This window comes from Seriola lalandi, unplaced genomic scaffold (genome assembly GCF_002814215.2).
Source record: "Seriola lalandi dorsalis isolate HSWRI2012SDOR001 ecotype SW California unplaced genomic scaffold, Sedor1 jcf7180002054673, whole genome shotgun sequence".
NCBI lineage: Eukaryota > Metazoa > Chordata > Actinopteri > Carangiformes > Carangidae > Seriola > Seriola lalandi.
This window is the reverse complement of record NW_019525226.1, coordinates 730,404-752,503: the sequence shown is the minus strand read 5'-3', so window position 1 is coordinate 752,503 and position 22,100 is coordinate 730,404. Positions and strand designations below refer to the sequence as shown.

The 22,100-nt window shown below is 38.7% G+C and overlaps 2 protein-coding genes across 8 annotated transcripts in view; both read right to left on the bottom strand.

The window, feature by feature from the left end:
• Window positions 1–6,020, bottom strand: part of dlg3 (discs, large homolog 3 (Drosophila)) — a 78,673-nt gene extending 72,653 nt beyond the window's left edge. For 2 of the 4 annotated variants that reach the window (XM_023421644.2, XM_023421646.2), the window contains exons 1-2: window positions 5,725–6,020; window positions 4,421–4,552 (exon numbers count right to left, since the gene is read on the bottom strand). In XM_023421644.2, coding sequence (XP_023277412.1) covers window positions 4,421–4,552; window positions 5,725–5,764 — 172 coding nt within the window. In that variant the 5' untranslated portion in view covers window positions 5,765–6,020. The remainder of the gene's footprint in view (window positions 1–4,420; window positions 4,553–5,724) is intronic. The other 2 variants (XM_023421649.2, XM_023421654.2) reach the window with 1 other exon arrangement.
• Window positions 6,021–7,069: 1,049 nt separating this feature from the next.
• Window positions 7,070–18,397, bottom strand: gdpd2 (glycerophosphodiester phosphodiesterase domain containing 2). Of its 4 annotated transcripts, none has more exons than XM_023421635.2 (16): window positions 18,258–18,397; window positions 15,736–15,968; window positions 14,791–14,894; window positions 14,535–14,628; window positions 14,225–14,284; window positions 14,027–14,125; window positions 13,796–13,886; window positions 12,841–12,986; window positions 11,860–11,942; window positions 11,301–11,460; window positions 10,987–11,193; window positions 10,750–10,898; window positions 9,839–9,986; window positions 9,562–9,644; window positions 9,437–9,458; window positions 7,070–8,215 (listed from the first exon to the last, which is right to left on the bottom strand). In XM_023421635.2, the coding sequence occupies exons 2-16, from the start codon at window positions 15,820–15,822 to the stop codon at window positions 8,060–8,062; spliced, it is 1,689 nt and encodes a 562-aa protein (XP_023277403.1). In that variant the 5' UTR covers window positions 15,823–15,968; window positions 18,258–18,397; the 3' UTR covers window positions 7,070–8,059. The 4 variants fall into 4 exon arrangements, 3 of the variants coding, with proteins under 3 accessions (XP_023277403.1, XP_023277404.1, XP_023277405.1); XM_023421636.2 differs by having other exon boundaries at window positions 9,442–9,458; XM_023421637.2 differs by lacking the exon at window positions 9,437–9,458.
• Between the last annotated feature and the right edge of the window lie 3,703 nt (window positions 18,398–22,100).

Below are 22,100 nucleotides of genomic sequence, written 5' to 3'. Positions count from 1 at the left end.
ATGAGCTGAAAGAAGCTAAAAAGCTATGCAGCACTGGGGAGAAAAGAAAAAGCGGGTGAAAACTTTCACGTACACTTTTCACTCATTTGTCCCATTGTTCATATAAAATGATCAGTTCTGCTTCAAATAAATCTTGAAATTGTTGTGTCTGTTAAGTCGTGCAGGATCTGATCTTCAGCTGCATCTCAGACACCTGGCTTGCTTTCACACAACTAACACTTCTAATTACATCGTTCATCTATTCCTGGCAGAAGTAACAAGACAGAGAAAAGTGCTCAATCAGGTCTTAAAGTGTTTTAAGATCAGGATTCACAGTAACACAAAGTACAGAGTTGTTGTTTTTTTAGTTTTTTTTTTTTTTTTTTTTTTTACATCTGTGACTTTCCAAAAAAAAATCTCTGAACTGTTCCAAACCTCGCAGACCACATAAATTCCTGGCCATGGAACAAAATACATATTCCAAGCCAGAAGTCGCTTTCACAGGACTTAGTCCCAGATCTCTTTTTGATGTTGGCACTATTTTTGGACCGCCTGGTCGGAGCACTGAGCCTTTTTGTCACAGTCATAGGGGGTTTTCCTGCACCTTCTCCCAGTCTTACAAAGACTCTGCATGCAGGATCAGTCTGTTTGTGTGTGTTATAGGCTTCCTCTATTTGTCATGTACCTATTCAATTGGACTGGAGTCATCTTTGTATTGCCTGTCTGGGTGAATCATATAGAAAAACAAATGACCCTCTGGTTCTTTACATGGTGATGAGCAACCCACAGCTCACTAGAATAATGCATTCACTGAAAAATAGACCACAATTTCAAGGCAGGGCAAACAATTCACCCCCTTGTCACTGCCTCAATAAAATATTCCCCAGGCATTTACGGTCCTCTGTAATTTAACATGTGTTTGTCTGTATGTGTGACCCCACTCGCTGTGAGCCCCCCCATGCCCCCCACTGCATATTTGTACACTGGAACAAAAGGGTGGATGCACAGTTAAGGCAACCTTTGTTCGTGACTGTGCAACCATGCAGACATCCAATCAAGTGGCCAGTACAAAACCTTCCCACACTGCATCAAACAACTCTTTACTTCCCACAGTGCATCAAAGTTACAGAGATCTCTCAAAGACAAATACTGTACTGTAATGTTGGAAGATCACTGTCTCCAAATTGTTTGAACAGCAGTTTTTCAATCATAAAACTTTCTGGTTTTGTAAATTCTCACCTGATGACCAATTGTTTAAAACATAGTCACCAATAACCCTAACCCTAATCCTGCTCATAAACCTCTCCACTTCTCAGCCCACCACCACAGTGACAAAATAGTTCAAAACAGAACGAGTTCACATGGCACAAAGTTTGCAAGGCAAACAAAACAGGAGAGGATAAGAGGATGAGTAATGTTTACACTGCACTGTATTCCTATTAGTGCCGTGAACCGGCTTCTCCTCCACTCTGCTTTTTCTGATGAGAACCACATGTTGAATGGAGGGTGGAGCCTCGTCAGCCCCGTACCTGACAAGCATCAACCGTAGGCCTTTTTTTTCTTCCTCTTTTTCCTCTACCTTCACACACTGCATAGATGATCCAGAAAGCCAGGGCAGTTGAGGAATAGGCTTGGCCATGGCAGCCAAGAGCACTTTATTTTCCTGTCCGCTTCAGACTCGACCCTGATTGAACATTCTTTGTGAGGAATGTTTGGAATCCCGATTTGGAAAGATAATCCTCTCTGAGTCTCCCTCACTTAAACAAATAACAATGTATATTACTTTAGTAATAGTTACTAGATCAAAAATGTGTTCAGCATAGAGCTATTATACAGATATACAGACACCTTTATAAACAATTCATGTGCTCTGCAGAGGAACATGACTAACTTATTCCAAAAGTCTAATAAAAAGTTGTCTCAACATAATCCAAAATAGTTCCAATACTGTAAGAAATGGATGATGCTTGAGTGTTTTTATGGCTTTGCCCCTGTCAGAGAAAGACAAAAATGTAAGTCCCCTCAGAGCTAGACGGAAACCAGTGCATTGCTCAAGGACATTTTAGCAAGTTTAATATTTAATCACACTCAGAATGAAACCTTGGTCAAGGTGAAAATACTGATTAAACTAGTACAAATGGTGGGTATAAAGATGTTATATAAAGATACTTCTTTGTTAAACTGTAGCTTTAAGCTGACTAATATAGTGAGTCAACAGGTCAGTTTATAAAGACTGAGAGTCTACAGTCATGCTAGCAGCTCTGTGAGGTTGTACTGAGTTAAATATTAACATCAGCACGCTCACAATGACAATACTAGCGTGCTAATGTTAAACAGGTCCATGTGTAATGTTTATCATGTCCTCATCATCTGAGTTTAGCATGCTAGCACACTATTACTATTTGGCGCTAAACACAAAGCACAGCTAAGGTTGATGGGAATGTAATTGGTTTTGCAGGTATATGGACAAAAACCAAAGTATTGGACAAATAAAGTTTGGCCTCATGATGACACTATGTGAAACGTCAGAGGATCAACAAAGTTTTTCAACCTGCAGATGCTGTGAAAGGAAAAGTGAGGGGATAACCAAGGTCTGTAGCATTCATCCTCTAGGGATCATGAATGTACTCAGACAATTTTGTGCGAGTCGTTGAGATATTTCAGTCTGAACCGAAGTAGTGGATTGACTAAACTTGTCATTCCTAGAGCCACAAACTCTGCGAGCATGGCTAAAAACATCTTTGGACACTCAAAACTACATCTGTGTCTACAGAAAACCTCATTTCAGAACAGTGATTTGTGTTGCACTGTGTGTCATAGTGTATGTGTAGTGTTGATAAAAATGTGGTTTATCAATGATGCCATTTACTATGAGGGAAACAATCACCAATTTAAGCAACAAAACAATAACGCTTTCAAATGTTCTTGATTTGGAATAGCAGCATGGGAGCGCAATGAGCAGGAAGATCCTTCAACCTGAAGGCTTGGATTTAAGACTGTGATCACAACCATCTGTCCTGCTGAAGTGTCTTTCATTAACACAGCAGCTACAGTATGTGCCAAACTGAGGCCAGCCTTCTATAATAGACACAGCCTTTGTGTGTAGCCTTTGGAGGACTGCACGTGCCAAAATTAACCACTTTGAGGCTATTAAAAGGTTAGTGGTACGTGGTACGAGTGGTAAACTGGTTCAGTAACACCAGAGTTTACGGGCAATTATTGGTAATCAGAAACCTGATTAAAGATAATTGACTTGACATGTTGATGAGAATTGTCTGAACACACCAGTAACCAACTGGAGAGCAGTGGATTACAACAAAAGGCCCAAAAGGATGCACTAGTCATGTCCTCATGATCAGGCAAAAGACGGCTACATTTGAAGGATGTTTTGAAATGGGGCAGATTTGTTGGCCTGTTAAGACACATATGATCTTAAAATAAGTCCCGACCACCTCTTACTCTGATGTTCTATAGTTGACAAGAAGAAAACTCCTTTCAGTATACATCACTACTAAAAACCAACCATACTGTATTTCTTCAACTGCTGCCTGAGCAGCCCTTCCCCCCTCAGATCCCCAGCTGTGAAGCAGCAGTAGGTCAGCAGTAGCAACAGCAGAGCCAAGGGCAAGCATCATTATAACATGGCTGTGGTAATTAGAAGGACCACTCAACCATTGATTAAACTGAAGTAATGTTCTTTATCTGCTTTAAAAAGGAGCTGAGGTTAAGGTTCACACTGCCTTCCCTGAGCTCTTTTCCAAAACACCAAACTTGTCATGAAGGTGGAGCAGGTTACGATGACTAACAGAGACTCTTCAGATGAGTTGCAGTAGAAACTATGCACACTGCAGGATTAGTAATATCAGTTTAGTCAGCGGCAGCTTCAGTAGATTACTATTGCTTTCTGGTTGTGGTGAATCAGCTATTTCAGTTTATATGAGCAATGTTGTGTCGACATGAGGTCATGAGGTATAATGTGCAAAAGAGGCCATTTTGTCAAAGGCAAGAGAAGAATTGTAGTTTCACAGTGTGACATGTCTGAGTTTATAAAAACTCAGTCTATAGATAGACTGTGTTGTGTGTGGCTTTATTGGGATTTTATTACAATCTGACTATGTTACAGAGGGGGGTATACAGCTAACCTTTGTGAGGCAAACTGAAAGGCCTCTTTCATAAGACCTAATTGGGAAACATTTAGACTCAGTTAACTTCCCACACAAATTAATACAACCTGACTCTGTCTACGTCCTGTTTCTGCCTGCAGCCAATGACACAATAACAGAACCAAAAAACAAAACATCCCTCTTACTCAAAATGAAAGGGGTGTGAGCAGGAAAAGTTATTTAGAAAGTTCACCCTGAGAAAACTTTGATGCAACTTAAGCTGGAGGGCCGAGTTTTGAAAGACTCCAAAACAAGCAGTTTTACAGTGTTTTTCTTACCAAGAAGGGCTTGGAACAGCTGGCTTCCCAAGATGGCAGACACTTTACCCACGCTGGTCTTCAAGGCCTGCTCCTCCGGACTGGTCAGATTGGCCTGGTACTGTCTGAGCAGCCCCACTGCCCGCTCTGTGTCTGCCTCACAAAATAAAGACATGTCTCAGGACAACAGCAACAGACTTTCTTATTAATATTAATAGAAGCTTTAGTGATGTCCCTCACTAATTCACTTTTGATAAAAGGTGTCTGACAAATGAGTGAATGTAATCATATATTATTCATAAAATGCTGTTATATTATAATATTTATCCTATTGCTCTTAAAAAGCACCTAAAACAGCAACAAAATATGATAATATGATAAAAACACCTGTTTTGATATGTAAGAACCTCAACTATTGATTACTTTTCTTAATGATTAAACTACAGATTATTTTCTACATAAGTCATTTCTGTAGTCTATAAAATGTCAGCAAACAGGAGAAAATACCAAGAAAGTTCGTTCCCAGAGCCCTTTAAATATCTTTTCTTGTTTTAAAACCCAAGGATATATTTAATTTATTACAATAAGATATTAAGATAAAAAAGAAAATCACATTTAAGGAGCTGGAACCAAGACACTAATTGATACATCATATATCCCTAAAATTTAGAGAGAATAGCAATAAATAATCAAATGCAGCTCACATAAAAATAAAAAAGTATATGTTAAGTAGGTAAAAAAGTTTCAGCTTTATTTTTAGTGTTATGGACACACAGTTAGGTATAAATGTATGACTCTCTACAACATATCATATAATAGTAATGATTTGTATTCGTCTTGTAGCCAAATGCAGCACTGCTGTTACATTCTCCTGTACAGCACATTAAAGGTATTTTTCTCTTGCAACAGGACTGTGCAGCTGGTTGTTGAACCCGGTGGGTGGTGAGGAACACAGCAGAGAGATGATGCACATCACGGAGGTAAATCTACTACTTCAGTTTCCTATCTGTTCTTGAACATTTTGGTCGAGAAAAAGAAAAACTCAAAAACAGTACACTGCTGCCCGGAAGTTGCACAATTTCCACTCACAACATTTTATCTTTTTTCATCCCCTAAGGACAAAAAAAAACAAAACAAAACAAAAAAAAAAACGTGGTTCTCGGGGATTATAACTGAGGTTAGTGGGCCAGTGAAAAGCTGTGCAAGTAATCTAATGTAGTAATGAGCTGGCATTAACCTAAAAATTTAACTTTAGCGGAGGTTTACTCTGAAACTTTGACACGTTAGGGAGCTGAAGACATAACGTTACATTTAACGGTACTTACCATATTTATGAACCATGCTGTGGCCAACTCGAAAAGTCATGTAAATTACCGTTTTGGGGGAGTTTCTTTTTTTTTTTGGAAAGAAATAATTACAGCACTAGCCCCGGATAATTACACAACCACAACTGTAGCTCCTTCTTCACAAACAAGTGGGATGTGGAGTTTTGAATCCAGTCGGTGGACACTCCCCGTCTGTCTGAACTGTTACTGCAGTCAGCAGTGATCCACACCCACACACTGAGGTTCAGCTGTGACAAGAGGAGATTGTTTACTTCATGTCAACTTTCCACAAGTTTTGGGCAAAACGACCCCGAAGCGTGACATGTTCCTCCTCCTCCTCCTCCTCCTCCCTCTCCTCTCCCCCTCACACACACGCACACATGCCTCGCCTTCAACGAGCCCTTGGCGCAGGCTTATCAGGCGACTGTAATACCAACGTCAACACATTTAAACTATGCCACCTGCAGTTATCTTACAGTATTATGTTGGACGCCATCATCTGTTGTCATAAGGCGCTTAGCGATGCTGTATGTCGTCCACGGTCAAATTTTCTTCTGATCAGCTTCTACTCGCCTTTTTTTTTCTTTCTTTTTTATGCATTGTGTGCCATCTAGTGGTGCGTTGAGTTGGTGCTAGGAAATCACAATTTAAAGGGTTTTACACACCAGTCAGTTTACAGCTCTTGAGGAAATAGCTAACGTTGCTGAGTGTGTATGTTGGGGGAAGTTGTAGAAAGTCTTTCGCGGCTCCAGAGGGAGCTGTTCGCGGTCTGATATATAAACTACCTCTGGTGAGTCAGTGTCAGTTGGGGCTGAAGACTAAAAGTTTTGAAATTAAAAAAAATTAATCTGGCGTGTGGAGTTAAAAAGAAGTGGTCTTACCAGAGCTCTGTAATCCACTTCCCAGCTCTGCTTTAGGCAAGCGAGGCTACATTTAGCCGCTACTAGCATAACACACCTGCTGCCCCAACTGTCGCCGAATCAGTTGCATTGTGGGTAGTGTATGACAAGGAAAAAAGATGTGTGATAGAAAAGAGGATTTTTATCTCTGCTGCATTATTTCATCTGACTCTAGCTGAAATAATTTCTTCATTAGTAGAGAAAGTTAACTGTTAATACACTCTTTCCCCTCAAGCAAAACTGCCAATAATTAACTGGTACTAGCTTCTCAAATGTGAATATTTTCTTCTTTCCCTAGTTCTCTATAATAGCAAATTCTCGTTTCACAGAATAATGATGGGCATTTTCATTATTTTCAGACATTTTATACACTGAACCAGTGATTCTCACTTTTCACACTAAGGAGCACTAAATTAACACAAATTAAATCATAGACCCCCATCTGATAAGATTTCTGCTTTTAGATGTTTTATTACAGAAAGTGCTTGAAACCCATGACCAAATTCACACATTCCATCATTGTGTTATATGGATGGAAATATAGGCTATAGTGAAATAAATTATTCTCCTTTTTGTTGAGAACCCCCAGTAGCCCCCTCAAGGACATCTGGGGGTCAGCAGACCCCACTTAGAGAACCACTGCATTAAACAATCAAATCGAGTACTAAAGAAAATAATTGTCAGACCCACTGATAATAAAAATAAGACTAATTACAGTACTTTCTGTCCTAGTTTTCTGTCTGATAATTACGTAGAAATATAGAAAAATGGAAGCACTTTAATAAAACACAACTTTAAAACAAAGGAGCACAATAAACACTCAAACAATGTAGGTCCTAAAAGGAGAATTTAACACAGGATCCCTCCTCAAGACCAGGGTTACAAGATTGAGGGAAGAGAATCCCACATAGTTGATATTGCATTTTAGTAGTTAAAATTTCATAACATAACATACATCCTAACATAATTGCCAATAATCAACTTACGTAGACCTGAATGATATGGAGTTAACCTGGGTCTCCGATCTTCCCAAACAAAACAAACAAACAAAATGTACCAGTAGTTCATACAGTAGAGGGTTGAATACACAAGGCACATCTTTCCTGCAGCAGTGACATCATAAAAGAGCTCTGAAACAAATCAAAACAGCAACAACAGAAGAAAAAAAACAGTGACAACAAAGATCTACATTGCAGATTGCAATGATACAATCAGAGAAAAGCTTCATATTTTCAGTAGCAACAGAACAAAGACCAAAACCCTGTGAACGATAAACCCAGTTAGCAGACTTAAAAGGAAACAAAACACTAAAACAGCCATTTAGTGGTATAGTGCCAAAATTTGATTCACATCTTCAAATTTCTGTTAAAAAAACAACTTTCATGGCTTTGTAATACAGTCCATGGAAATTCACATTGACTTGCTTTCTTCCTGGTTCAAGTCCAAAGCATTCTTGTAGTGCCAACAAGGATGTATGTCGTTTTGGGGCTGAAACATCTGCAGCTGGACTCAGTCAACCTACCCAGTGGGTAAGAAGGGAGACAGTTCTTTCTCGTTCCAGGCTGAAGTATTGTTTCTTTTCCTCTCTGTTCCTGTTTGGAGTCAAAAAAAGTTAAGAAAACAAATGAAGGGACCCACTTCAGTAAAAGAGATGGTACCGCTTTCTAATGAGGCACCATTTATGATCGTTTTATAAGCTGTAATCAAGTATTTTGTTATAGTAAATAAATTATTTCCTAATGATTATAGACTGGGTTGTCAGGTTGTGAAAAAATCTTTAGCTGGTACTTATCCTTTTTATTTTGTAATGATGATCATTTAATGTTGCTAATCCATCAATAAATGTTTTATGTTTTTGACCTACAGAACCATGCAGATAAGTTATTAATAAAGGATTTTTAATCCATTAAGTCTGAAGATTTAAATGTTAAAAAGATTTAAAAAAATTAAATCCAAGTAAGTGGTCAAACATTTTTTACAACGTGGCAACCCCAAATGTGTTTTTATTGATGGCCTTACTGATCAATTTAGTAAATAATTTATGAATTTATTTATAAATTAAGTAATAATTGAATACATTAATTACAATTCATAAACCTCTTGTAAACAGTGATTTATTGGAAAGTGGTACCAAAAAGTTACTTGATGTTCATTCGCATTATAACAGTCTCTAAAAAGTTATTTTTTATCAATAAAGTGTACAGGCTTGTATTTCTATTGCCAGCAATACTTTTGTCATTGTAGTTATGTTATACAGTTATTCATTAAACCCCAAATAAGCTTGGATTAATATCACCATTTTGAAAAGTATTATTAGCAACCTATATTCAGATTAGAAGAAGATAGATAGGAACCCACTTTAATCAAAATATCAGCTGTTACCTGGAGTGCTGTGTGCATCACCCAAACTTGAATCATGTAATACCGGTAGCTAATCTTTTTTAGTGTCATTATTGTCAATACAGTCAGTAGAACTGAAGCAATTATTCTGGGGTTAGTCGATCAACAGAAAATTAATCTGCAGCTATTTTCAGAATCAATTAAGTCCTTTTTCAAGCAAAAAAAAAAAAAAAGGACATTCTCTTTTTCCAGGTTGCTTTTTTTAAAATCTTATTTTACATGATAGTGAATGGATAATGTTTGGGCTTTGGATTGCAAATCTGAAATTGTCACCTCAGGCTTTTGGAAATATTGATAAACATTTTAAAGACTTAATGATTAATCGATTCATTGTGAAAATAAGCTGCAGAATAATGAGTAAAGAAGTAGTTTAGTTGCAGCCCTAATCTTAACATTTTAAAATCTAAACTTACTATACCTCCTTTGTGACACAAACTGTGTGAGGAAGAAACAGTGAGGTTGATGAGTCAGTCTATTCACTTTCATGGACATTTTTATGCAGACACAAACATGTACAGCAAACATTTGCTCAACTTACCTTTGAAAGATGTAGAGCGTGGCCATTATAAGAAAAGATAAAGCGTCCACTGCAATCCATATTAATATGTATTTATTTTGTCCCTGAAACACAGTAACATGCCCATAGGCATGACATGTTCAAGGCGTGTCACATACTCTGGAAAACACTTGCACAAACTTGTTGGCTCCAAAACAAATGCTTGATTGACTGGTATGGAGTGTTTTTGTGATAATGAAGTGAACAGACAGTAGAAGTAAAACATGAGACAGTGTGTGCAGCTGTATGTATTTCTCACCATGATCCAGTCAGGGCTGTCCATGTCTTTTAGCAGGTGGCAGGAGTTGGTGGTAACAGAGCTGGCCCCTGCACACCACAGCAGAGAAAACAGCCAACGCTCATTAACCACCCACAGGTTAACTGTAACATTCTTACTGCGTAGGTTTCTGCCAGATACAGACACAATGAAAGAGAATGTAGAACTTTGTATAGGTTATACTGCAAGTAAATGAGGAGAGAAGTAATATAAAAAAATTGGAAAACTGAAATCTGTGGAAGAGCAAGACAGTAAATATATGTGCAGGTATGTATCTACCTGTCCGTGTATGTATGTTTGTAGCTATGTGTGTATATGTATGTAAGTGGGTGCATGTACTGTAAGTGTGTATGCATATGTGCATGTAAATGCATGTTGTATGCTATGGCTTTTCTTATTTTTAATCTATTATTAGATAATTTTTGCATTTGTTTAAGTACTAAAATCAATAACATGAATCATACAAAAAATAAAGAGTTTGTCTGCATGCACACATAAATAGACAGTGATAAGAACAGACACATACACATGCACAGCATCATGATCCCTGATCGTATTCATACTGCACTTGTGCTTCCTAATGACAAACATGTAGAAAGACGGTATCATAAAGCAAAGACAGCAGTCCATGTACAATTAGTTCATTTAGCACTTATTCAAAACATGTTGCTACACTGCCAGTACGTTTTTTTCATGGTTAGTTTGTTCATCCATTTAATAACACTCAGGGGTTGGGACATTATTTGAATCACATTCCCTGGAAGCCGATCCTGTGTATCTATGTTCAGTGCCAGCACTGTGTCTCAGCATGCTATACACACAGTACTGTGCATGCCCCCTAGCACCACCACATAGATAATATGGGTGTATTTCTTTCATATTAATGTTTTTACCTGATTTTTTCTGTACTCATCTTGTTGTATTTCACATTCAGGTGGTCTCCTCCTTTCTTAATCATTTCTTCCTCGTTGTTATAGACCTGGATGAAACCTGGAGCAGTCAAGTTTACACTTTCTCTTTCTGCTGGAGGAAGCCAGAGGATCTGTAAAAAGGAAAATACAAAACTTTAACAAAATGTGCTATATCATAAAATTTCTCAATCCAACTCCATCCATTAACATTAGACTCACCAGGCTTGGGTCAATGCCAGAACGCAAGATGGTGCTGACTGTGTCGTTTGTGTCACTTTCCTGGTCGGGACTATATAGGTCAAATATGACTGAGATGTTGTGCTGCTTGGCGAGGTTGAGGAGCTGAAGTAAGGAGGGTATAGTCTGATTTCTAGCCGTTTCCTTCTCCTCCTCTGTGAGCTGGGACACTGAACGGAAAGGATCTGTCTGCAAAGTCCAAAAATACTTTCTGTAACTGCAGCATGTTTAATGACACTACATAAATCTTTATGAGCAAGTGTGTAGACTATCGTGGATCAAAGCACAGCCCTCACCTTTAGGAACCATTCACCTGCATTCAGACTCTGTAACTCCTCCCAGGTGAGGTTGGCGCTGTAGGTGAAGCGTTTGTCGGGAAACTTCTCTTTAACATTTGTCGTTCTCGACAAAAACTCAGACACATTGTCGTGCATCAAGAAGGGAACTCTGTCTTTACTAGATTGGAGAAACAGTGAAAATTAGCATCTGTGAAGACAAAACAATCCAAATTTAAAATTATATTCAATCATTTATGACTTTATTTATTGACCTCTGTGGTTTATTTAATTTCTTACAGAAAAAGCTGCAGTCGCTATTTAGAATTAGAGAAGCCTGCTTTTGTCTACCTACGTCTGAAATCGAAGACACATGGTTTCTCTGCCATCGTTACCTTTGCATATGTGTTGTGCAAGAAAGGAAAGCTTGAGAAGTTTAGCCAGAGTAAGTAATGCTGGTGGGGCTTAGCAAATGGTCAGATGGTGCTATGGGGCTGTAGAAATCATGTGTACTACTTCAAAATGCTGTTATCCTCAGCTGCTAAAAAGCATTTTAAAGATGAAGCCATTTTCACCGTACCTGAGCTGTACATCCGTCTCAAAGGCTTTCACGCCGCACGCGATGCTCCTGTTGAATGACATCATGGTGTTCTCTGGAGCCAGCTGAACACAGTGAGGACAGATGGGTGAGACACACTCATGTGCTTGAACTCTCAAACTACCCTAAAGCTGTGTGAACATACACGCACACACACACACACACACACACACACACACACACACACCCACCCCCATACAATGTGTTAAATTGAGCTTATTGGTGACCCAGGAGCAAAGCAAACTAACAAGGACAGAGCAGCACGACATATGGGGCCCTCACATGACTGGACATTTGTTCACACCTGAGCCAGGGGTAGAGCATTCGCTGTGATGTGTAAACATGAAAATGTCAACATTGCACATCAGTGAACAGAACATAATACTATATATTGTATGACTTGCTCTGAATGACAGGAGATAATGCTATTTGCATGGATTGTAGCAGTCGGTTTTTCTCTCTGGGTGGTTTACAAATTACAGAGATAGTTTGACATTTAGAGAGACACAATTACTGGCTTTCTTGCCAAGAATTTTATGAGATTGATAAATCTCCATAAAATATAATCTACCGCCAGGAGACGCTTATCTTAGCATAAAGACTGAAAGCAGGGGAAAGCAGCTAGTGTGAATCTACAATAGAAAAATCCTCTAAAGCTTGAATTAATATGTCAAAAACATAATTGTAACAATGACAAATAGTGTTTCCATAGTGGGTTATAGATCAGACAATTTCATGACAATTTTCTTTAAACACAAAAGTGTTCAACATAATTCTCAAAATGTCCAATTATCCCTTCAAATGATCATTAATCCACCCTCCTTCGACAAAATAAACTGCAAGCCTAAGTGCTATAACGCCACCATGACGGCTCTTTCCGAAGGTGTACTAACATCTACCAACACTGGGAAAGATGGACCATGTGTATCTTAAGGGTGTTGTCACGTAAAACAGGATGCTCACCATCGGTGCGCCTCTGTGGCCAAAGAGCTTTGGTTTTTCCGGTAATTCATTCAACTCTATCAGACAAGGGGACTGGATGAACAGGGGACACAGGAAGATGGCTGCTGACACCGCTACAAAGGCCACAGCGATAAGGACCTTAGACACTGTGGAGAACAAAAGTCAAATGATGAAACAATCCCCTGTAGTTGTTTGCATGTTGTGAGTTTGAACAAAGGACCTGTGCGGTAGCGTGGGGAAATAATGAGTATTATTTATACAGTGGTGGTCACATAAATATCCCGCCTTTTAAATACTTGTGTCCTGTTTGTACGCCTTTCCCTTACAGGCAGTCACAAGTGAATATTTGTGTTCATAGTCATTCTTTAAACTACTCTTTGGGATTCACTTGCTGAGTTTCATGAAAATAAAAAGTTATGTGTTATTAAGATCATTGGATAAGGGCATAGGGGCTCTTATATCACAACTATGCTGCTTTTCCGTACATGTGTTTAGCTGCATTTATTCCACATCCCAGTCATAAATCACTTCCTTATTAATGGTAAAGAAAAAAGCCTTTAGGCCATGATACATGACAGCAATTACTGAGAACCAGCGGCAGTCCATCTTCATACTGTTATGTTACTAATCAACAACATATTACCGTAATACATTCTGCATAACACAAAACACAGAATTAAAAGTGATACCAACTGTGAAGTCTTACTTTCTTATCTTATTAACATTTCAATCTTTCTTAATTTATTATATCTTTATTCACTCTATCCTTTCACCTACAGTGCTATCTTGGTTTCTAGCCGTTTGCTGGTCAAAGCCAAATGAACTTCATTGTCACAATTAACGAGTACAATGTTATTGGAAAGCAGTGATCATGTTTATGTCTGGTAAAAGGTTTATAATGTAATGGCTTGTGAGTCATGGCTATGTGTACTCTGAAATGATGTCTGACACATACCATTTTTGGCGGTGTGGAAGCCCTGGAAGACAAACGGACTCAGCAGCGTCAAGGCTCCAACGACGCCAAACTGCAGGAAAGGAGCTGTGGCCTGCCAAGAGGCCGACACAGGGCACATCAAAAACACATGATGGACGCAGGTGAGCTTAGAGCCATTTAAAAATACATTTACACCGTCATTACCATCCCCACACTCAGATCTCAGTCCTCGACAAGAGGTCCTGACTGTACCTGGAGTGAAAGAGGAACAGTTGGCCATTCTTGTGGCCACTGGAGGCTAATTCCTGTGACCCCGAAAGCAATGAACGTCACACCGAAAAACAGGAAGATCTGTGCAGAGAAAAAGCAATATGACAATCAGCAATTTGAATAACTTAAATAAGTTATGTATATTTGGAAAAAAGCTGGTCAGATGAATGTTTACGATACCTTGTGCAGCCAGTGTAAGTCGAGTTGTTCTCCTAAGGCAACTTGGAGCAGTGCAAAAAGCTGAAATGAATGGCGTCAATTATAGAACATGGAATTGCAGCAATGACCTCTTATTCGGTGGCTTAAGAATGATGTTTCCACAGTACAAAGCTAAGCTAAATAATGGCTATTTTATGTTTTTCATTTAGCTACATTACCCATTCCCCTGCCAGTAATTAACCACTCCCATGACGATGAGGTTTAACATCCTGCAGTCACTCCATCCTTACCACTCAAATTCAACACCACAGTATCAACACTGTATTCTCACCAATAGCAGGATGCAGTAGCTGGTTAACACTGCAGAGATGATGATCACCACCATGAACCAGTTCACCCATCGTTTCAGTTTTGTGAATCCCTGCCTGATAATAGAACAAAAGAGGGCAGCACAAGGTTAGCAGAGTAGAGGTCACCAATAAAGAAAGAAAAGAAATGGAAAGAAAAGAGAGGATTCTGGGCTTTTGTGCCAGATTCAATGTGGGACGTGTGCGTGCATGTGTGTGTGAATGTTTGTGGACACTGACCAGTTCACATCCTCTCGGTCGTTAAAAGTAACCAGACAAATGTACAGCCAGCAGAGAGAAAGCAGGGAGACCAGAGTGACGACTGAGAACCAGCAGCATGTTTGCTAAAAGAAAAAGAACAGGTGGACTATTATTCATTTGGACGTCTTCACAATCCAGGTTATGAGCGCAATTATAATGATCTTTTGTATGTTTTGTGTGTTTAAGTGAAAATCTGTGTGTGTGTGTGTGTGTGTGTGTGTGTGTGTGTGTGTGTGAATTCCAAAGAGAATTTGATCTGTGAAGACAAATGGAACGATTCCAACATTTTTTCACAGTTGATTTTGCACCTTGCATGGTACCCTGACAGTTGAACTCAAACAGCACACCTCGCTTGCAGTTTCTCATTTTTGTGCAAAATTATAGACTGCCACCATCCTCCCCCCGCTTTATAATCCTGTTCCACTCCATAACAAGCCTGTTAGGGCCTGTGAGTTGACTTATTTTTCTTGGCACACAAATGCATATTCGGCATTTTAATCATCAGTTCATTTACTGGGGTTTTATTTCCTAAAAGAATGTGAATAGACTTCTCTACACAAAGTTATCCACTTTAATTTAAAATACATTTAAAGCACACGATCCGTGTGGCAGAACTGCTCGTTGGCAATATTCTATATTTCTAAATTCAGTCCGGTGGAATGTTAATCCCTGCTTTCAGTCATTTGTAAAGGTTCAGTGATCAGTGCAAGTACATGGGAACCTGAAAACTGAAATTGATGAAGGAATGTTGAACAGACTATTTAATAAACACCACACACACACACACATCACAGTTCAATGCAGAGCACAGCTGAGGTAAATTAGAACATCTAAGACGTATCTGAACTCCTTAACGGTCATTTAAAAATATATCTACATTACATTCACTTAAATATACAAAAAGCTATGGATAAAAATACTCACTTTTCTCTTACTTTCACTGGCGCCCCTCCAGCGGCAGCTATACAAGCCCCTGCTGCAAACTCTGCAACAGTTATTTTCTTGAGACATCACTTCCTCTCATTCACAGTGTAGAAAGTGCAGATCCTGTTCTGTGCAATCTGGACACCTGATACACGCAGCCTGAAGAACGATGGAGGGAGCCCAGCTTTCTCTGGATACCGAAGAGAGGCCCGATTTCATTCACCTCCCTTAACCTATGAGAGCACGAAGGGAAAGAAAGACGACTGTGACAGAAAGCAAATGGGGGGGGGGCGAGAGTTCCTTTGGGTATTAAGGCAATCCCTGCTCAAAAGCCTACTCAGTAGAGTCTGTGTGCAAAGGGGGTACAGCCACTGGAAGCACTTACAATGGCCGACACCATGGGGTATTGAGAGTAGTGCACAGACTGGCGTGAGAGTGAAGTCACGCTGTTCAAGCCTTTGCATCACAAACAGCCTCAGTGACAGGCACATCCACGCACAGAGAGGGGGTGGAGGAAATAAACTGAGCGTAAGTGAAGAACAAACAGTTTAAACACTAACAGAGTGAGCGACACTCTATGGACACGGATAATGACCAGAGCTTATAGGGATTTAGATTTGCTAGAAATTTCCATGTCATTTTCATTGCAGTAGTCTGGGAAAGGGTCACAGCAGGATTTTAGTGAACAGGTTGGGACATTTTTTATTTGTGCCAGGTTTCAGTCCCATGAAACAGAAACAACACGGGGAAATTCACACGTTTGCCACCTATCAACATGACACATTGAGCAATAAGGGTTTCTTGTAAATACGTTAAACATAAGCAGCAGTTTCTTGTTTTACCTGATTTGACCTGGGCATTTGCCAGCTTTTTGTCATCTGATTTGTTCAGTTTCTCTCTATACTAGAAGCCTTCAGGGTAATTAAAGTTAAAGGTCATAAGTTTTCAATTGATCAAGCAAGGTTAAGATTAAACTATCACTCTAAATCATAAAATAAAATCCAAACATTAAGTAATGTGTTTCATAAAAAGAATCAGGAAATTCTCTAATAGGGGTGTGTTTGGACAGATTAACAAGTCTAAATATCACAGGCATGAAAAATAAGACACCTTGTTTCAGTGTGTAAACTGAGCATCGACCAGGAAGCTGGAGGTTGAGTAATAACCATAATATGAGCAACCAAACTATCTAAGGGTACAAGATGACAAAAGACTGTGAAGTAGGAATGTCCCAATTACAATCAAAGAACAATTAAATACTTCTTTATGGTTGAGAGCCTTACAACAAAACCCTTTTTATGTCTAATGTAACTGGCAGGAAGACATCACTGTTTATTTAATGATACTTTAATTGCTGCTTTCAATTTCCACCTCAAACTTTAGCATACTATACTCAAAGTATAAGGATATAATTTCACACACTGGGTAATTCTACATAAAATACATGCACAAGCACCTACATTATAAAGAGGATTAAAAGATACACACAGACACACCTTGCTCATTTATATACCACTTTCATCTGGTTGGTGTTGCAAACTCTAATGAGGCACAAAAATGTAGTGGGTGCACCACTGTAATAAGAACTGATGAAAGATCAAATATCCAATCACATATTCTGAAATGATTGATGTCTATGAAGTGATAAACTAATGGGGAAAGGAGTGAAAAGAGATTACTATCATTTCTCACTCTCACTGAATAAGTTCAAGCAGAGCTTCCTCTTGGATAAAAAATGATGTTGCCTCACTGGTACCTCCCTTTATAACAGAAACTATTTTGCCATCAAGCTTTGTTTTCAACTTCCCAAAAAATCCCTTTTGATTATTAATCTGTTTCCAAGAAACAAAAGCTAACAAACAACTTTTACAAACAACCATGTGAAAATCCTTGTTTCTACACTTTAATAGAAATTTGGAATTAGGCCAATACACATAATATCTAAAACCATCTCAGCAAGCTTCATCTCTTCATACCCAAATGTCTTGTGTATATATATATATATATATATATATATATATATATATATATATATATATATATACTTTCTTTTAGCTGTGCTGTCTTGATCAGGAAAAGTACTATACAGTTTTAATATTAAATGATACATTCCTGTTTCACTTACAGGATTGGATGAATGCTTCAGCTGCAACTTTTCTCTTCTTCTCCTCCTATTTTTTTCTTACTTTCTTGCTTTTTCCTTTTTAGTTTACCATGTCAATACAATAAATTATGATGTGAAGAGATGTGTAGGCTAATTGAAAACATTAGTGATTTCCATGTGATTAAACTGACACAAGACCATGTCACTCCAACCTGTCAGCTTTCAAGCCATAATGTCCAAACTGAAAATGTGATGTCCACGTCCACAAGTATTATTTCTTCACTAATCGTTTAATCCTTTGCATCTAAGGAACAAAACCCATTGTGTACTTAATAACTTAGCAGTGTCCTCGAAGCTGAGGTGCACGACCAAGGGGCTTATCATTATTGAAAACAATCTCCAACCAAAAATGACTCACCATAAATGTCCCTAAATCCTTCGTTCGCAGTTCACGCGTCCTCACGCCGACACACGCTTCTTGGGAGAACCGCTTTGCTCTGTCTGCATCAACTCTCATTCTCTCGCATCCTTTTCACTTACTGAGTCGTCCGTGACCTGAAAGAAAAATAAACCTACGTGAATGGGTGCTGGATTAGGGGCGGTGTAGCTCAAGCAGACAGAGGGAGGATCCAACGAGTCCAGCTCAGGTAGATGTAGGACCTACAGCCGGCGGGGAATTGAACCTGTGGACCGGCCACGTTGACAGCGTCTCTGTAACAAACATAAAGACAGAAAAAAGTTCCGCTTGTCGAGGTCACGTTTAAGAAACCTCATAATAATGATATCCAGATGGAAGCTAAATTTACCCACTAATATACTTTCTTATCAAATTTTACTTTGGTCCAATAAGCTTAATTATAAATAGCTCTTAATGTATGTTTTTTTTTTAATACTCCCAAGATTGAAATGTATTTAATCAAAATATTCGGTTGATTTTTGCTCTCACCTGTTGGGTAGCCTAACTGTTGAGTAACAGTGCACAAACAGGTTCTATTCAGCGTGATTCATTGAGATAGAGGCTTTAGTGTGGAAAAAGATCGTTGTCGCCTGCTTGTTCTTTTATTTATTCTCTGTATACCTCTTTGTTTTCCTGTAAGTCATCATTCATTCATTCATCAGTCATCATTTCTTTGCAGTTATTTCATTTTAACTGTCTGTGTTTGCGTGAGGATCCTTCCTGCCTGTATTGCGAAACTATCAGGGATGACATTATAGTAGCCTAAACATAATGCCTGATTTGACTTTTGTCAAACAAGGTAACTGTTGAACTGTTGAGTTGTGAAGCAGTGTAGACCTGACTCTTCAGTCATTCTTCTCTTACAACTGAATTATATGAAATGACAATGTAACGTGATAAGTAACTTAATAATAAATGCAGACATACTGTATGAAGCATGTATGTTATCAAGCTCATAAAAGTCTCTGCAGTAAAATTTCCATATTCAAATTAGTTATAACCAAATGGGTAGGGTATGTTTGGCTACACAAATTATTTTCAATGGGAAATTGCAGCAGACATGACACTAAGATGAGAGTCAGATATTTTAAATTGTGTAATCTTAATTTTGGTATTGGCTAAACTGTGAGAATATGATTATTTTACAGTAATGAGATGTGTCACAGTAGAGGAGAAAGTATTGCATCTTTCTGCAACTTTCCACACACGCTAATGTGGGTTTAAGCTTGCTATATGTTTGGAAACTATTTGTTGTTGCCCTTGCTGACAAATCAAATTTCTAGTTAGTAAATGGCACACTTTCTGTGTTAGAGACGTACAGGAAAGAAAATGTGTGAAAAGTGTTGAAAAAGTCAATCTACCCAAAATAGTAAGAAGAAGAAGTGACAAGAAACACTGGACGAGTTCAGCGTGCAGTCAAGTCAAGATTGAGCAAGCTACTGATCATTTTAATTCTTCAGTGGAGACGCCCAATTGCTCATGGCCAGGACTAAACAATTAATAATAAGTGGAAGACAAAAACCAGACATTGTGTGTATTCAAGAGTCCTGGTTAAAGCCTAACCTGGATTTTGTGTATGTTGCAGTTAGGAGAGATGCCACAAATGGTGTTGGGACCGAGTGTGTCATTTCTGTAAAGCAAAGGAAAGGAAAGTGTAGGAAAGTAGCAAATGGTCATGAATTACTACAACCCATGTAGAAGACTAGAATTAAGCTTGCATACAAAGATCTGTGTTGCATGCTACAGGGATTTTATCATGCATACCACATTATGGGGGAGTTAATGATAATAACGATTAATGAAAGATTTCAGTGTGCTGAAATGAGATAAAATAAGAATAGATGTTAATGAGGAGAAATATCAGGAAAAATGTCATAGATACATTACCTAGGTCAGACTGATTATAATATGGACATATAAACTTTTAATAAATATAGCTGCAAGCAGTGATGTGGGGCCAAGCAGCTTAAGTTTGTCTGAGGAATAGCAAAAAAACAGTTCTACATAAAATCCAAAGTGGCGACCTCATCATTTAGGTTGACATGACAAGTTGCCATGTCTTGACCTTGGGTTCTTCTGTAGTACTACCTGACACGGAAATTTAGATTTTAAGGCAAACACATCAACAGTTATATGGCAAAATGCTAATTTTGTTGTTACAGCGCCCCTAGAGGTCGAAGGGCACTGGATTTCTTAAGCTACGTCCTGATGAGTGAGTCTCTGTACACAGTTTCGTTTTCATACAGAAAAGTGTTGCCGAGATATGACCACAATTTGTGATTGGCCGTGACAAATGAATGCTTTCGGAAATCAAAAGCCCATGTGATAACTTTTGTGAGGCTTGGTCTGAAGATCATCTGTGCCAATTTTAGTGAAGTGTGACCAAAAAAAACTTTTACAAAAAAATCCAAAATGCCAGAAAATCCAAATGGCGGTAAGTGTAAAGGGTCATAGGGTGCATTGACCTCGGCTTAATTCAAGAAATTCAGTTGCAAAAGTTACATGTTTGAACGCACATCCAACTTTGACCTGACCTGCACAGACATGAAACTTGAAAATCCATTGTGGGAGTGTCCCCAATCAGTGTGGCAAATTTCAAAACTTTTTAACATACAGTTCTAGGGGCTGCCATAGACTCTCGTTGCATAAGGAGAAAAAGAAAAAAAGAAAGAAATAGGAGTAGGGGGCCCCAATAAAATAAGACTAGATAGAGTCTGAGTCCATTCCAGCCTAGTCCATAGATAAATAGAGATGCCCCTGGCTAAAACAGAGAGGACTGCACCAGGGAAAGTATGGGAAGAAATAAGAATCCCAGTGAGCTGGAAAAAGCAACAAGGAAACCAGGGAAAAATGGAAAATTATAGACCTCTTTCCTTGACATCATACCTCTGTTCTTTCATGCTAAGGATGGTTAATGACAGACTAACACTAACAGACTAACTTCTTGGATAAGAGTTACAGTGGCTGCGTGGCTGCATCTGGAGGATCAAATAGGAACTGGGGTCAGAATTAAAATGGGGTCAGAATTGTTAAATAAATGTGGGGCATGGGATACAATTCAATTTAAAATGTGGGAGAAGAATTCTGGATTGAATTTTTTTGTGGGGAAAGTAAAAGTTATGTTCTACACAAGAAAGAGACTCAAGGAAGGTAATAATCTTAAATTATATGCAAATAACTTAGAGAGATGAAAGGTTTTATTTTAGGGTTTGGAAGTATATTTTGACTTGAGGTTTAACATGAAAACAGTATCTGTGTAAAGTGTGTAAAACCCTGTGCCCTGTGTGATTTTATGTTGTGTCTATGAAACATATGATACATGCAGTCCTAATCAGACCAAGGCTAGATTTTGGAAGTTTTCCATCTGGATCAGCAGCAAAATCTGTGCCTGCAGAGTCGTACATAAAGGCTCTGGCTGTGAGAATGTGCTTGGGGACAACAAGATCTTTGCTGGTGTGTGCATTTCAAGTTGAGGCAAGAGAAATGCTATTGTGTTTTCATTGAAAAAACCTGCTTGTTAACTATTAAATAAATCTGACATGAAGAGAGAGGGCTGGAGCGAGAGTCTGGGAGGCACCTGGAATACACAGGCTGTTTTAGGATTTTCAGCTTTCATTGAAATATAAAGCACAGTATAGATTACAACAAAACAACACAGCTTTATGACAAACTCTTACCACTGAGTCCTCTGATTCAATTCAAAGAGCTGGATGTTGGTCTCTAATGGCATCGTTGTCCTTGAGGATGAGGGACCACCAAATTGTCATGGTTCCTCTGGACCACGTGGCCACTGGGTGAAGACGG